The sequence below is a fragment of the Dendrobates tinctorius genome, unplaced genomic scaffold, assembly GCF_039654945.1.
Source record: "Dendrobates tinctorius isolate UK_male_01 unplaced genomic scaffold, ASM3965494v1 ptg000120l, whole genome shotgun sequence".
Classification (NCBI taxonomy): domain Eukaryota; kingdom Metazoa; phylum Chordata; class Amphibia; order Anura; family Dendrobatidae; genus Dendrobates; species Dendrobates tinctorius.
In genome coordinates this window covers 20,674,932-20,690,619 of record NW_027361788.1, presented here as the reverse complement: position 1 = coordinate 20,690,619, position 15,688 = coordinate 20,674,932, and the positions used below count along the sequence as shown (strand labels likewise).

The following is a 15,688-nucleotide window of genomic DNA, read 5'->3' as shown; positions in this document are numbered from 1 at the left end:
CAATGATAATAAACTTGGTCAAATTCTGGACAATACCCAGATACGATACATAGCCAGGAAAGCTCCTGCTTTGAGCGATATCTTATCCCCCAGTCTTTTTATCAGTAATAGGAGAACTAAAAATAATACTTGGTTGTCATATAAAGGCTTTTCCAAATGTGGACATCATCCCTGTAAAGTCTGCAACTATGTGGTTAAAACCAGCAGATTTACTTCTAGTGTTACTGGCATATCATACCCTATTCAGTCTCACATAAATTGTAATTCAGAAGGAGTAATATATGTTATTGAATGCGTTTTTTGTAACCTACAATATGTAGGCTGTACAATAGGACCTCTTAAAAAGAGAATTAGAAAACACTTGTCAGAAGCTACTAGTAGCAATTATAATATTTCAGCAGTTTCTTATCATTGTAAAACTGTTCATGGAGGTAAAACTGATAGCCTCAAAATTATAGCAATAGAGAAAGTCTATAGATCTACTAGGGGAGGTGATTTCAGGAGAAAATTATTAAATCGTGAATCCTTTTGGATTTTTAAATTAAATACAAGAGTACCATTAGGTCTGAACAAACGACTTGATTTAATATTGCAATTAGATTGATATTTTCTTCTGTATATTTACATTCTACTTAGTCCTATTCAATTCTGGTTATTCTGATAATTTTTGTGATTGTTATTATATTCTTATGATATCTTTTTATTAGGTTTTTTTTTTTTTTTTTTTTTTCCTGTTTTTCCGACTAGTTTTTGTTTCAGCTCCACATTAGGCTGAGTGTTTGCAAGAGTTAACTGGTAGGGATACTCCCTATTTTCATTAATTCTTTTGTCCAACACCTGTGATTTACTAGTTTTTGTACTATTTGTAGTCGTCAGTATTGGTCTAGTGTGAACCATGAGTAAGACCCTCTAGGTCGAAACGCGTTGGTTGGAGACCACCAGAGACCCCATCTGCCTGTATGTCCTTATCCACACTTTTTCTGTTCGATTTTAAGAATTTACAATAAATGATGTATTTTTAACTGAAGTCCAGCGCTGGAGATTCCATCCTTTATTTTGCTTCAGTCAACACCCCTGATCAAGGTGACTCCGTGCGCAGGAGGATTATGGATCGCAACCGAGACTGGTGAGCTGACCTCCCTTCATTTTCCCTATCCTTCTATAATAATACTATATAACATAGGAATACCCCTTTAATCACAATGTAATTTTCTCTTATGCATTCAAAGCACAGACTGGAGACTATATTAATGTAATAGCCATTTGTTATCATCAGGTTATTATATACTGTCGGTTACTATATACTGTGTAATTTACCTTTTCAGAGGGTGTGATCAAGTACACGGCTTCCAGGCTAGGAAGTGGCTCCCTTCGCTTATTAATGTCTTCAACAACTGGAAAATAAAAAATAAGATGGAAATTCAAAAAATTGTTTGCTATTGATTTTGGAGACCATGCACAGTATAAGTAGCCGAACTGTGACCGGGACATGTCCCTTTAAGTCTGATGGTTTAGAAAGTGTAATAGAGGGTATGTCTGCGCCCACTACTCAACCGCTTAAGCCAAAATCAGACGTCAGTGTAACATGGTCGTGTACGGACCACCTGACTTGAACTTCACTGCCTTATAAGAATACATGAGGTTGTCAAATTTGGGTCAGGAGCCCTGTGGACAGTCCATGAATTACAGCCCTTACTAAGACTGACATCCAAATTCCTAAATTATCTAAGTTTCACTGTTAATATGCATTAGGGCACTTTTGGTCTTTTCAAAGGGAAGCCATCATCAGAAAATGATTTTTGTGTTAATTGTACCTTCAAAAAAATTTGGAAGTTTTTTTTTTCACAATGGCCACTGGGGTTTTTCAGACCCTAACTTCCTTTTGTTTCAGGAAACAACACATGTACATTAGCCACAATGGTTGACCCGTGACCCTATATTTTGTATTGATGCATCTAATGAGAGAGTGCAATAGGACCAGGGTCAGCTGTGACATTGCTCCTTGTGATTGGTGGATCCTGTGTTATGGGGTGTGTAGACAAGTGTTATCAGTCATTGTGATCCTGCCTCTGCTGATACGGAGCATGCTGACAAACTCTTCCTGAAAGTATAGGAAGTATGTATAAATAAAGATTGTGATATTAAAAAAAATAAATAATTTTTAAAAAAATACATTTAATACAAAAACATAATTTACGGTTTTTCTAAATAACTTCCCTGAAAGGGGTTATCTCAAGTTATGAAATTGCAATTTATGGACGGAGCAACTTTTAATTTTATAGTTTTCTTCTCATTGCCTGAATTACCAGCCACCTCTGCAGTCTTTTACACAAGGAGCACAGCCCTTACAAGCTGTTTTGTATACCATTGACTTCAGTCGAGGAACCTGTACACATGCAGGGCCATTTTACCATTTTGTTTTTGCCTTCACTGCCATACTATGGTCATAGGAATTCCATAAGTATAGGGCCTGTGACAAAGTCATTGGCAAAGTGCTGGAAGGGAGATATGTTTCACTGAGGCTATTAGCTTCAGTGATTTGAAACCAAGAAGTTTGCTCCAGCCCGCTATGTGTTGAGAAGGGTTAATTGGCCATTTTAAGGATTGGGTTTTTGTGGACAACCATAAAGGGAGGGAGGTTGTCTACCTTATCTCCACCCCAGGGTTTTGGTCTGGGGTTTAAATAGTCGGCCTCCTGAGACATTCTGTGTTCAGTGGGTCTGGAGCTGGGAGCTCCAGAGAAGTGGTTTTGTGTTAAACTGTACTGAACCTGGTTGTTATATCCTGAGCCGGCGGATCCCGGCAGCTGCAGACACTGTATAACATTTTGTATTGCTATTCTGTTTTACCTGAAGGGCCGTGTTTATTTTTCACTTCGCACTGGTTTATGACGCATGTATAATAAACAAGTGTAAGATTTAAAGAGACAGTGTACCTGTGTCTACCTCCGTGTACAGCCGAGTGAGCCGATCCACTGCAAGTCCCTGCTATTAAATGGGACTACAGCCAGTCTCTTAATCTGAAATGGCTGATAACAGGGAACCACAGAATGTAGTCGCCTGCTCAACAAGATGGACATAGTGTACAGTAAATGTTAGATTTCATGTGTCTTCGGTCCCGGTCAGCTTATTGTACAATCATCCAATGCCACCACTCACTTGTAATTCCCTCCGTCATAATGTCAGTCATCTTGCAGCAGGAGGATAACATGCGTGTACTGAGCTGATCCACCACCAGCACCTGCGGGAACAGGATGACAACATTACAAAAAGTAGAGGAAAATCTCAAGTCGCACAGCAGTAAAACGTTCAGTCCAACACTAATTTCCTGAATATAAGGGCTCTATACAGCAACCAAACCCTTTGGCATGGCTTAGAAACTTCTGCTACTGGAGAGCAGACATGTTCTTGCCACATGAAAATGTATGGTAGATTTCAAGTAGCAGAAATCTCTGTTCCATGTCAAAGTGGTCTGATTAATGTTTAAAGCTCTTTGTTTCTGGAAATCAGGGCAGTTGTATATTTTCCCCCCAAATACCAGCCTCTAAGGTTACTAAAAGGCTCACCTTCCACTCTCCTTTCTTCTTAACCTTCCGGATCACATCGTGCATGATCTCTGCAGGAGAAACAGATATTTGTGGTCATATCAAAGATGCGTAGATTATACATACTAAGTGCTATATCTAGGATGGTATACCAACACAAACAATAATTGTGAATCATTGTGTCTCCATTAACAGTGCCATCATAGTGCCAGCCCATGCCATTAGAGTGCCCTTCACAAATAGTGCCATTGGAATACCATAATCAGGGCCATTACTGACCATTAAAGATAGTGCCACAAGAATGCCACCCCATAAACAATGCCATTACACTGCCCCTAATAAATAGTGCCATCACGATACCAACCCATAAGCAGTGCCATCAGACTGCCACTTATAAACAGTGTCATCAAAGTGCCCACATAATCCTTGCTATCAGACTGGCACCCTAGAAATATTTCAGAGTGCCCCTCATAAACAGTGCCGTCAGAGTTCATCCATCAAAATGCCATCCCATAAATAATGCCAAACCATATCCAGTGTCATCCGTGTTCCACTCCATAAACTGTGCCATTAGAGTGCCACTTCATAAACTGCCATCAGAGTGTTACCAATTAACAATGTCATCAGGGTCCCCACAATAAACAGGTCAATAAGAGTGCTCCATTATAAGCTGTGCCATCAGTCTCCTCCAAAAACAGTGTCCTCAAGGTCTCCTCTATAAACAGTGACATTACAGTGCTACAAAAGTTTTTTTTTACTGTACGTCCAAAACTCTTTCTCACTTCTTTTGTGATATAGGGTTACAAATTCCCTGCTTTTTCCATACATCTAAATTAATAAGGTTCTCTGGCCATATATTTTATGAGTGACTTATCCTTGAATCTGCAGTACCTTGCAGCGGCCATCAAACATTGGAAGAAACAGCGCAGTACAGTTCAATGTTTACATCCAGCTAACAACAGCTGATCAGTGGGGATACCGGGTATGACTTCCACCAATCTGATATTGATGACAAATCTTGATCGTAGGTCCTCAATTTCATTGTTATTCTGTTACATTAGAAGCACTGATTAGAAGCACTTAATAGGAGTTAAACTGTTCGGCTTAGAGTCTCTCAAGCTTTCCTGCTTGGATGATCTCAGCTGTTCAGTGCTGGACACTCCTCTCTCCAATATATATGGTACTTGCCTCTGGCAATCTGGATTGCCGGTCTTAAGGTACTGTCACACTTAGCGATGCACCAGCAATCCCGATAAACGATATGACGCGGTCAGGATCGCTGGTGCATCGCTAAGTGGTCGCTAGTGAGCTGCCACACAGGCAGATCTCACCAGCGACATAGCGGCGGTCGCTACTTACCTGTCAGACAAGGCGATACTCACGTCCTCCCGCCCACGTACAGGAAGCCCAGCAGGAAGCTGACGACGAGAAACGGCCCAGTACGTTCTCGCGCGATCAGCGATAACCAGCGGGGGACCCGGTCGGAGGTAAGTATCAGACATAGTGATATCGCTAGCAATATCGCTATAACGTCACAAAACCAGTGACGTTATAGCGATATTGCTAGTGGTATCGCTTAGTGTGACAGGCCCTTTAGTCTTGTACTGCGTGGTGTGGAGTGGAGGAGTCAGTTATTGGTAGAGGTGTTTGGAGTGTTGATCTGCAACTGTTGCGTGCTGTTTTGACTGCATGCAAACCCTCATCCTCTCCTATTTGGTTTTCCTTCCTTTTCTCCATGGTGTTCCTCTCTGTTGTCTGTGAGTGGTATTTTCATTTATCCTTGTATGTCCTCCCTTGTTAGTCTGGTTTGTGTATATACATACACTATTACTCCCCACTTCCCTGGGTGGGGAAGGGGGACTGATACAGGTTAATTCAGGAATTCAGCAAGGTACGTGACCCCGGCATCTTCACCATCAGAAGTAATATGAGAAGGGATAACTAGGGCACCCCTAGCGTTAGGGACAAAGCAGGAGCCCCTGGCCCCGGCTATTCCAACAACAGAGTTGTGATAGCTGCGGTAATTAATGGACCCTATTAACTATAATCAGGTTTTGCAAAATACACTAGTTTGCAAGGTCACCAATAATAAAACTCTGTATAAGCCTCTCGTTCCATAAACTGTATCTGCCGTAATAAAAATTGACCATGTATAGAAAGTGTAAGAATACATTCACAAGTGATCCATAATCGAAGAAGATGGGACAGTAGATAAAATTCAGGTAGATAAGTCCAGCATCCTGGGCACAAGTTTTGCCATCCTACCATAATAGACAGTATAGAGAAGGTCACATTTCTGGCATTTTGCTCCCCTAATCTGACTGTGCTGTGTAGCTATGCTAATACATGGCCTCATTATTTCTCATCCTGACTCCGTGTCCCTCCCACACAAACTAGAGATGACATAACATTTCTCTACACTACAATTTACAATGCAGCTGGGCATCTTAGAGGGCTTATTATTTTAAGGTATTATTTCTACTAAGGAGGAACTTCGCTTACATACAAAAATGATACCTTACCCTCCTGCATTATAAATTGGTTCAAATCAAGCACTGTGAAAAATACAGAGCGCCAAGTCTTCTGCACAGACAATTCTGTCTGCCTGCAGTCACCACTTGAGGGAGCTATGGAGCTGAGAGTATATTGTCTTATCCTTAAAGGGGATGTCCACTACTTGACAACTCTCTCTTATATGCGACAGTGCCACATGTAAAATAAGAACAATGCATACTTCCCTAAATGGTGCCTTTTCTGGTGCTCTCGTGACATTGTTATATCATGTGAGCGCTGCAGCCTGTCCACTGGATACTGATTAGCTGCAGCCGTCACAATTTTGTCAGACAGAAAAGTTTCATATGACAGGACTGTGAAGGCTGTAGGGCCCACCCAGTGCCAGCACCAGAAACCGACCAACCTGGGCACGTGGTGTTTGGGAGACCCACTGTGCCCTGTGTGTACTGCATGCATGAAGCAGACTCATGAATTCCATACAGCAGGGGTGTAGGCTGGGTTATACAGCCGTCACCGAGAACCTAACCATTGTGATTGGGGCTAGAACCAAATTAATCAAATGATGTATTTAGCTCACACAATGAACACTAAAATGAATGTAAAAAAACCCATCAAAATTGCCTCATTATTGTTTTTTGGTCATTTTGTCTCCTCAAAAAAAGAAATACAAAAATTTAAAAAGTCGTAAGAACCAAAAAATGCTACAAATAAAAATTACAGTTTGCATTGCAAAATAAGCCTTACAACAAGTCTATTGATCCCGAAAAACCTATACTGTAGCTTATGGAAGGCGAGGAATTCAAATTGAAAGTTAAGAGGGACCAATTCAGACCCTGTTCTCCAAGCGTCTGCTGGAGCTGATCCTGCCCTGAATGAAAGCTTCTGACATATGACTTTGACATGTCCGAATTGTTATTAATTCATAGACCCCAGTTAAAATCACTGTAAAAACTATGGGGGGGCATTTATTAACAAATTTAGCTAGACCGTTTTCTAGGCCTACCAAAATAGCAAGCTCTATCTTCTGATAGTAGGTGTGGATTTCTAGTGTGTACACAGTGAGCCCCTTAGGCTAAGTGCACACGTTGCAGAAAATTTCTGCACAAAAACCTGAATCCCTTCCCAGAAACCGCACCTATTTTTCCGCGGCGGTTTTTGCGCGGTTTTGATGCGTTTTTTACCGCAGCGGTTTCTAAACGCATGGAAGAAGCCAAAACCGCGGAAAAATCCGCAAAATTAATGTGCATGCTGCGTTTTTTACCGCGATGCTTTTTTTTCGCGGTAAAAAACGCATCAATGTGCACAAAAAGTGCAAAATGCATAGAAATGACTGTGCAGCTTATTTTTAGCGGTTTTATAGCGGTAAACCGCAGTAAAAACCGCTAAAAAACGCTGTGTGTGAACACAGCCTTAGAAATTTGGCATCCAGGCCCCCCTGGACTCGACTTACTTAATGTTTTCTATTTTTCTTTTAATAATTACAGGAAAATTAATTTCTTACAATTTTCACACCATACAGTTTCACAAACCACGGCTTGTGTGACTGATGATGCCTTTGCAAAAGGGAAATTTAGCATTATGTAGGTTAGGAGAATGAGGATTATTTTAAATTCGCTTGTTCCTAAAAAAAAAATAATAATAGAAATAAAATTAAATTGTGTAAAATCAAACAGTTGCTCGGGGCCAAAGTGTACACATCGCCAGTTAAAAGCCAGAATTAAATTACCCAGATAAATCCACGTTAATTGTTTTAGTAGTTAATCTGAACTAAACTCTGCCTAATCAATCGGAGTGCCCTACATTATCCAGCTCAGCAGATGTGGACAAATCCATTTAGTGGCACGGTGAGTGACGGACATGTACCCTACCCATTATAAAGACGGAAGAATAGAATTTTTAGGGCCTTTTACAGAAGAGGATTTGTTGTTTTTTACCACACACCATCCAATGCTTTATGAGGCATGTCAAAGTCCCGCTCTTTCCCTTTTCGTCATCCTATAACTGTATTAACTCATTTGCATGTAGTAACCCCGCCCCCATGACTAACGGTTTCTAGAGCCATAAGCTGCTGTCAAGTCCTGTACTCACACTCCCCCCTGCCATCTTGTGGTCAAACCAAGGTACTGCACTCATTCTACACTTTTTCCCAGCTGTTTCCCTTCTGTCATTGCTAACATCTGTCTAAAGTGCACAAACTGTCCCTTCTTCCTTCTGACAAGTCCGTTTGTCCGGTCACCTTCCCCACACTCCCCCTTCCTTTGTCTATTGTCGTCCTTGACAATCGTCCCTACCTTCGTTGTCCTGAAGCTTTTCCACATTCTGTTATCGGACCGTTTCTTGGGCCAAACCCGCCACATGCGGGGGCCGAACCAAACCGGGAGCACCATTCTCCGAGCAGCCTACTGCTACTCGCCGGCACGCACGCCACATGACAACTTCTTTCAAATTGGGCTAGGTACACCCGGATTACTCTACGGCATGTACCTCCCACTACTCTCCTCTTCTGTCACCCTCAACTGTCCGGAACGCCATGACCAAGGCCTTACGCCTACCAGGTCATTGTCAGCATCCGCCTATTGTTCTGGGGTGTCCATGGTGTAAGGGACCTCGCTTGGGACCACTGTCTGATTCTATATCTTCCATCTCTTTGTCCTTCAATTTAAAAAGTAACCTCTTTTTTTTTTTTACTTTTTCTTTAAACCAACATAAAAAACAAAACAGGCATACTCCCCCTTCCTTTAACATAAGCACTTTCCCATATGCATCCCCACTGTGTGAGGAGAAAACAACAAACAACAACAAAAAACATTTCCCTTAACGTGGACGTAAAACTGTCCTGTAGACTGCACAAAAGTGCACGACAATCCCGGGAGTCCGGGCCATCTCCTGACAGCCAATGTTCCGCCAATTCAGCAGGGGACTCCACAGCCATGAAGTCCCCGGGATACTTGAGGTGTCTCTGTGAGTCCTTTTACGGGGGCTCGTAGTCTTCAGGGTAGGCGACCACTGCAACAGCGTAGTAGCCGCGGGGCAGTACTCCTTATAGTAGGAGACCAAGTCTCCCTCCTGCAGAGCCCGTCCGCGACGGATGGAAGTCTGTTATGAATGAGTCACCGAGGAGGAAAAAACAAAAAGCAAGCAAAGCCCAGAAAACCGGAGAGGTTGGTAACTAGCAGATTGCAGACCCCTGATCCTATCCACAACAACTAGCAGTAGCCGTGGAGCGTGCCTACGGTGGTCCTAGACGCCTCGTCACGGCCAGAGAACTAAATAAGCCTAAAGAAAGAAAGGGAAAATCTAAACTGCCCCAGAGCAGACCCCAAAGCAATAGACAGCCCCCAACATGCATTGTCGGTGAAACAAGATGAAAACACAAAGACAGATAGATAAGCTGAGCAAATGATGGGGCCCTCACTAACTAGAAAGGACAGGAAAGAAAAGCTGCTGTCTGCAATCACGCAAAAAACCCTGCCAAAAAATGTCCAACACGTCTGATAGAAAAAGGCCCTGAAGTCGCTAGACTTCAATTCCCTATATCAGCACTCAGGTATATTCTGAAGACAGAGCAAAATAGATCAACTGATCAGAGACAAAATGGAGATTCAGCCCAGTCCCAGCAAGGGCTGGCTGAACACAAAAACTAAGTAAACCAGATGCAAACTCATATGAACAATAGCAGAGAAAACTTAGCTTTAAGAAGGCAGGAACCAAACTGGAAACCAGAAGCCACAGTCAGGAGAAATCACCAGCAAGAAACTAGGGAGTCGGCTGCCTTAAATCCATTCAGAAATTCCTGATGTCCAATCACAGTCCTCTTCCTCAGGTGGCTGGTTTCTGCCATTTAGATCAGCTTCATTACCTCCCTTCACCAACAGAGGGAGTCCAGATAGAGAACTCACTACTCCTCTGTCAGCACAGCCAGCTCCATAATCCTCACCAGAAGCCAGAGGCAAACCCGAAAATGAGCTCACAACAGTACCCCCCCTTGAGGAGGGGTCACCAAACCCTCATCCACGCCACCGAGCTGATCAGGATGGGCCCGATGAAAAGCATGAACCAATCTATCGGCATGAAAATCAGAGGCAGAGACCCAAGAATTGTCCTCCTGGCCATAACCCTTCCACTTGACCAAATACTGGAGTCTCCGTCTAGCCAGACGAGAATCCAGTATTTTCTCTACCTCATATTCCACATTACCTTTAACCAATACAGGGTCAGGAGGTGCCGCCATAGAAACTACTGGCTCAACATATCTCTTCAACAGCGACTTATGAAACACGTTATGGATCTTAAACATAACAGGAAGAGCCAATCGAAAAGAAACCGTATTTAGAATCTCCAAAATCTTGTAAGGTCCAATAAATCTTGGCTTGAACTCTGGAGAAGCCACCTTCATAGAGATATTCTTTGATGACAACCAAACCATATCACCCACTTTAAACCGGGGACCAATGTTCCTATGCCGGTTAGAAAACCGCTGGGCCTTTTCCTGGGAGAGAGACAACTTATCCACTACTTGGTCCCAAATCTGCTGCATTCTCTCTACCACAGTGTCAACACCTGGGCAGGCTGAAGATTCCACTTGCCCTGAAGAAAATCGAGGATGAAACCCAAAGTTACGGAAAAAGGGGGACATCAAGGTGGCAGAACTAGCTCTATTAATTAAAGCGAATTCGGCCAAGGGCAAAAATGAAACCCAATCATCCTGATCAGCAAATATAAAACATCTCAAATAGGACTCCAAAGTCTGGTTTGTTCTCTCCGTCTGCCCATTGGTCTGAGGGTGAAACGCAGAGGAGAAGGACAACTGAATTCCCAGCTTGGAACAAAAGGCTTTCCAGAATCTGGAAACAAACTGAACTCCTCTGTCCGATACAATGTTCTCAGGAATCCCATGCAACCGAACCACCTGTTGTAAAAACAAGGGTACCAACTCTGAGGAAGATGGCAACTTTGGGAGTGGTACAAGATGGACCATCTTAGAGAATCTATCACAAATCACCCAGATAACAGTCATTCTCTGAGAGACAGGAAGATCAGAAATAAAATCCAATGAGATATGGGTACATGGCCTCTTGGGCACCGGCAAGGGCATCAACAACCCACTAGAGCGAGAACAGGGTTTAGACCGGGAACAAGTCCCACAGGACTGCACAAAATTCCTGACATCACGAGATAAGGCAGGCCACCAAAAAGACCGACTCACCAAATCTCTGGTACCAAAAATACCTGGATGACCAGCCAATGCGGAGCAATGAACTTCAGACATCACTCTCTTCCTCCACTGGTCAGGAATATACAATTTTCCCATAGGACAACGCTCAGGTTTGTCCTCCTGGAATTCTTCCAGAGCACGTCTCAAATCGGGCGAGATGGCAGAAAGAACTACCCCCTCACCTAGGATGGTAGTAGGCTTGGCCACAATAGGAGAATCAGCAAAGAAACTCCTAGAAAGCGCATCTGCCTTAACATTCTTAGTGCCTGGAAGAAAGGAGACCACAAAATCAAAACGCGTAAAAAACAAGGCCCACCTAGCCTGTCTAGGATTCAAGCGTTTGGCCGACTCAAGGTAAATCAAATTCTTGTGGTCAGTGAGGACCACAACTTGATGTCTAGCTCCCTTCAACCAATGTCTCCACTCCTCAAATGCCCATTTCATGGCTAACAATTCCCGATTCCCCACATCATAGTTGCGTTCAGATGGGGAGAACTTTTGGGAAAAGAAGGCACAGGGATTCATTTTAGACGTCACCGGATCTTTTGGGGACAAAACAGCTCCTGCACCAATCTCTGAAGCGTCTACCTCCACCTGAAAAGGAAGTGAGACATCAGGTTGCCGCAAAACCGGAGCAGAAGTGAACCTCCGCTTCAGCTCCTGAAAGGCCGAAACAGCCTCTGAAGACCAATTCAGCACATCAGCACCCTTCTTAGTTAAATCAGTCAGTGGTTTAGCAATACCAGAAAAATAAGCTATAAATTTACGATAAAAATTAGCAAAACCCAAAAACTTCTGGAGAGCCTTCAAAGAAGTGGGTTGAACCCAATCATAAATGGCCTGTACCTTGGCCGGGTCCATTTCAATAGTTGACGGAGACAAAATAAATCCCAAAAATGAAATCCTCTGTACTCCAAAAAGGCACTTCGATCCATTAACATACAAGGAATTCACTCTCAAAAATCTGGAACACAGTCCGAACATGTTCCACATGAGAATCCCAATCCCTGGAAAAGATCAAAATATCATCCAGATAGATGATCAAAAACGTATCCACAAAGTCCCGGAAAATATCATTCATGAAGGATTGGAAGACAGAAGGGGCATTAGTGAGCCCAAAAGGCATCACCAGGTACTCAAAATGTCCCTCCGGAGTATTAAACGCCGTCTTCCATTCATCCCCATGCTTGATGCGAATGAGATTATACGCCCCCCTGAGGTCAAGCTTAGTAAACCAGCAAGCACCTTTAACTCTGGAGAATAAATCAGAAATCAGGGGTAACGGATACTGATATTTAACCGTAATTTTGTTGAGGGAACGATAGTCATTTACAAGGCCATAATGAACCATCTTTCTTGGCTACGAAAAAAAAAACAGCACCTAAGGGTGAAGAGGATGGTCTAATATGACCCTTCTCCAACGACTCCTTAATATAAGATCGCATAGCCTCGTGTTCGTGTACAGATAAATTGAAAAGTCGACCCTTGGGAAATTTACACCTAGGTCTCAACTCAATTGCACAGTCATAACTCCTATGAGGAGGCAAAGATGCAGACTTGCTCTCACTAAATACATCATAAAAATCAGCCAAATAGTCAGGAACATCATGCGACTGGGGAGAGGTGGAGAAAACAGGAGTGTCGCCAAGAGCACACCGACAACCCCAACTCACCACAGACACAGATTTCCAATCAAAAAACGGATTCTGGATTTGCAACCAGGGAAAACCCAGAACAATGGTATCATGTAAATTATGCAACACCAAAAATCTGCAATTTTCTTGGTGGTCTGGGGCGACCCGCATTATCACCTGGGTCCAAAACTGAGGTTTATTCTTCGCCAAAGGAGCAGCATCAATACCCCTCAAAGGAATAGGCGTCTGCAGAGGTGTCATAGGAAAACCACAACGTTTAGCAAAATCCAAGTCCATCAGATTCAAGGCCGCTCCTGAATCCACAAAAACCTTCGCGGAAAATGTGGATAAGGAGCAGATCAGAGTAATTGCCAAAAGAAACTTAGGTTGTACACCACCCACAACAAATGTGTGTGCAAAACGCTTCTCTCGTTTAGCGCAGACAGAAATAACATGAGAAGCATCTCCACAGAAAAAACACAGCTTATTACACCTTCTAAACTCCTGACGTTGCGCCCTAGACAAAACTCTATCACATTGCATAGGTTCAGACATTTGTTCAAAAGGTGGCAGCGCCTCCCGTGTAGTCTTGCGTTCACGTAAACGCCGATCAACTTGAATGGCTAATGACATAGAATCGTCAAGACCAGAGGGAACAGGAAATCCCACCATAGTATCTTTCAAAGTTTCAGACAAACCCCTCCAAAAGAGAGCTGCCAATGCACTATCATTCCATGTAGTAAGGACCGCCCAATTTCTGACAGTATAATTCTGCAGGATCCTGACCCTGGTTCATTGCCAACAGGGCTCTCTCAGCTTGATCAATAGCATTAGGTTCATCATATAACAACCCCAAGGCTTGAAAAAATGCATCCACATTAGTCAAAACAGGATCTTCAGGTGTCAAAGAAAACGCCCAATCCTGGGGATTGCCTACAGCCCGGTGCATCGAGCCTGCGAAGAGGCCGCCGGTAAGCTTGCTCAACCCCCGGCCCTGGCTAACGTTAACTAGGGGGGGAAGAGAATGTCTGCGCCACGCAGCAATGCAGCGGCGGACGCCGCTGCTAACCCCTCAGCGTCGCAAGGAGTAGCGCCCACCGCAGCGGTCCCCATAATGCCGCTGTCTATGCCCTACATTCCGGGAGCAGCATGGCTACCGCAGTATTCAGGGGAGTCACATACCCTGAGTGAATTCAAAGAGAGACTGTGCAGTTTGTTTGAAGTATACCCCCTGTCTGAAAGCCAGAAAGTGAACATCCTTATTGGACAGCTAACGGGTGCAGCACAGAGAGAGTTGAAAGCCTGGCAGGACGCTGATAAAGAGACTGTGGCAAAGATTCTGGCCAAGCTAAGGAGCACCTTTGACACCCGCACTGCAGCTGAAATCAAGATGAGATTCTTTGGGTGTAAACAGAAGGCGCAGGACAGTGTAAGGGACTATGCTCTTAACCTGCAGGAGGCGCTGCGAGCAGTTAAGCAAATGGATCCTGACAGTGTGAAGGAGGAAGATAAACTGTTAAAGGAGCAGTTCATTGAAGGACTCCTATCCAGTACCCACAGAGGACAGTTGCGCATCATAACCCTGCAAAACCCTGATCTGGACTTAGCTGATTTCAAGGACAGGGCTATTCGGGTACTGCAGGAGCCGACTGACAGCCGTCCAGCGCCCCCGAGGCGCCCAGCGATCACCTACCACCAGGAAGCAACATCTTTCCCTTCCATCCCTGTGGAGGCTGATGCCCAGACTCTGGATAAAGACCCATCTGCAGATCTACGCCTTCAGGTCCAGGAGTTGACCAAAGGAATGGCTGCACTTACTAAAACTGTGCAGTCCCTGCAAGTGCCCTCCAAGGAGAAGATCCAGCTCGCCTCCAGTCCAGAGGATGTCCCGTGGCTCCGTAAGAAGAGGATTCCGCCACTCCGAGGAAGGAACAAAAATCGCTATGACCAGGACGGACGTCCCATGTGTCGTAACTGCCGCCGGACAGGCCACATCGCCAGGTTCTGTCATTTAAACACGCAACCCCTGGGGCAGAGGGCCAACCCCCAGGAATAGGATCCCCAGTCCCAAAGAACTGCAGAGCCAAATATGTTTTGGAGGGAGACCGATCCTTCCAGTGGTGATTGACGGCATCCCCATGAACGCTTTGCTGGACACTGGCTCCCAGGTGACCACCATGCCGTACATTCTCTACAAGAGGTATTGGGCTGACTCTGAACTCACCCATGGCCCAACTGATGAACTGACAGTAGTTGCCAGTAATGGCCAGTCTTTACCCCAAGTAGGATGTAAAGAAATTACTGTTAAAGTGGGTAGAGTAGAGTTAAAATCTCAAGGTCTGATAGTAGTGGATACTGATCGACGTGAATGTAATCCCATGATGACTCTTGGTACCAATGTAATTGAAAATTGTCTTTCCGAGGTTATTGTCTTGTTGCATCAGGTGGCTGAGACTGCTGGTTCCGGTGAACAATGAGTCCGGCAGAAGGAGATCAGAGCCCTGATGCAAAGACAACAGGTAGAACTCTCTGGCGGAGAAATTGGCAGCGTCAGAGTGAGTGATGCTTTCCCCATTGCAATACCCCCCAGATGTGAAATGTTGATTTGGTGTCGGGCAGCTATAGGTCTCAGAGGGAAGGTTACCAGGCATTGGTAGAGCCATTGTATTTTGATAGCAGGCCCACTGTCCTGACAGCCAGAGGGGTAGTTGATGTAGGAAAAGGGAGAGTACCTGTACGCCTCTTGAATTGTGGGGAGGTGGAGGCCACAATACCTCGGTA

General features: G+C 44.1%; 1 protein-coding gene across 2 annotated transcripts in view; it reads right to left on the bottom strand.

The window, feature by feature from the left end:
* STXBP1 (syntaxin binding protein 1) overlaps positions 1-15,688 on the bottom strand; it is a 77,287-nt gene that overhangs the window by 47,883 nt on the left and 13,716 nt on the right. For both annotated transcript variants that reach the window (XM_073590859.1, XM_073590860.1), the window contains exons 2-4: positions 3,566-3,615; positions 3,159-3,240; positions 1,318-1,394 (exon numbers count right to left, since the gene is read on the bottom strand). In XM_073590859.1, coding sequence (XP_073446960.1) covers positions 1,318-1,394; positions 3,159-3,240; positions 3,566-3,615 — 209 coding nt within the window. The remainder of the gene's footprint in view (positions 1-1,317; positions 1,395-3,158; positions 3,241-3,565; positions 3,616-15,688) is intronic.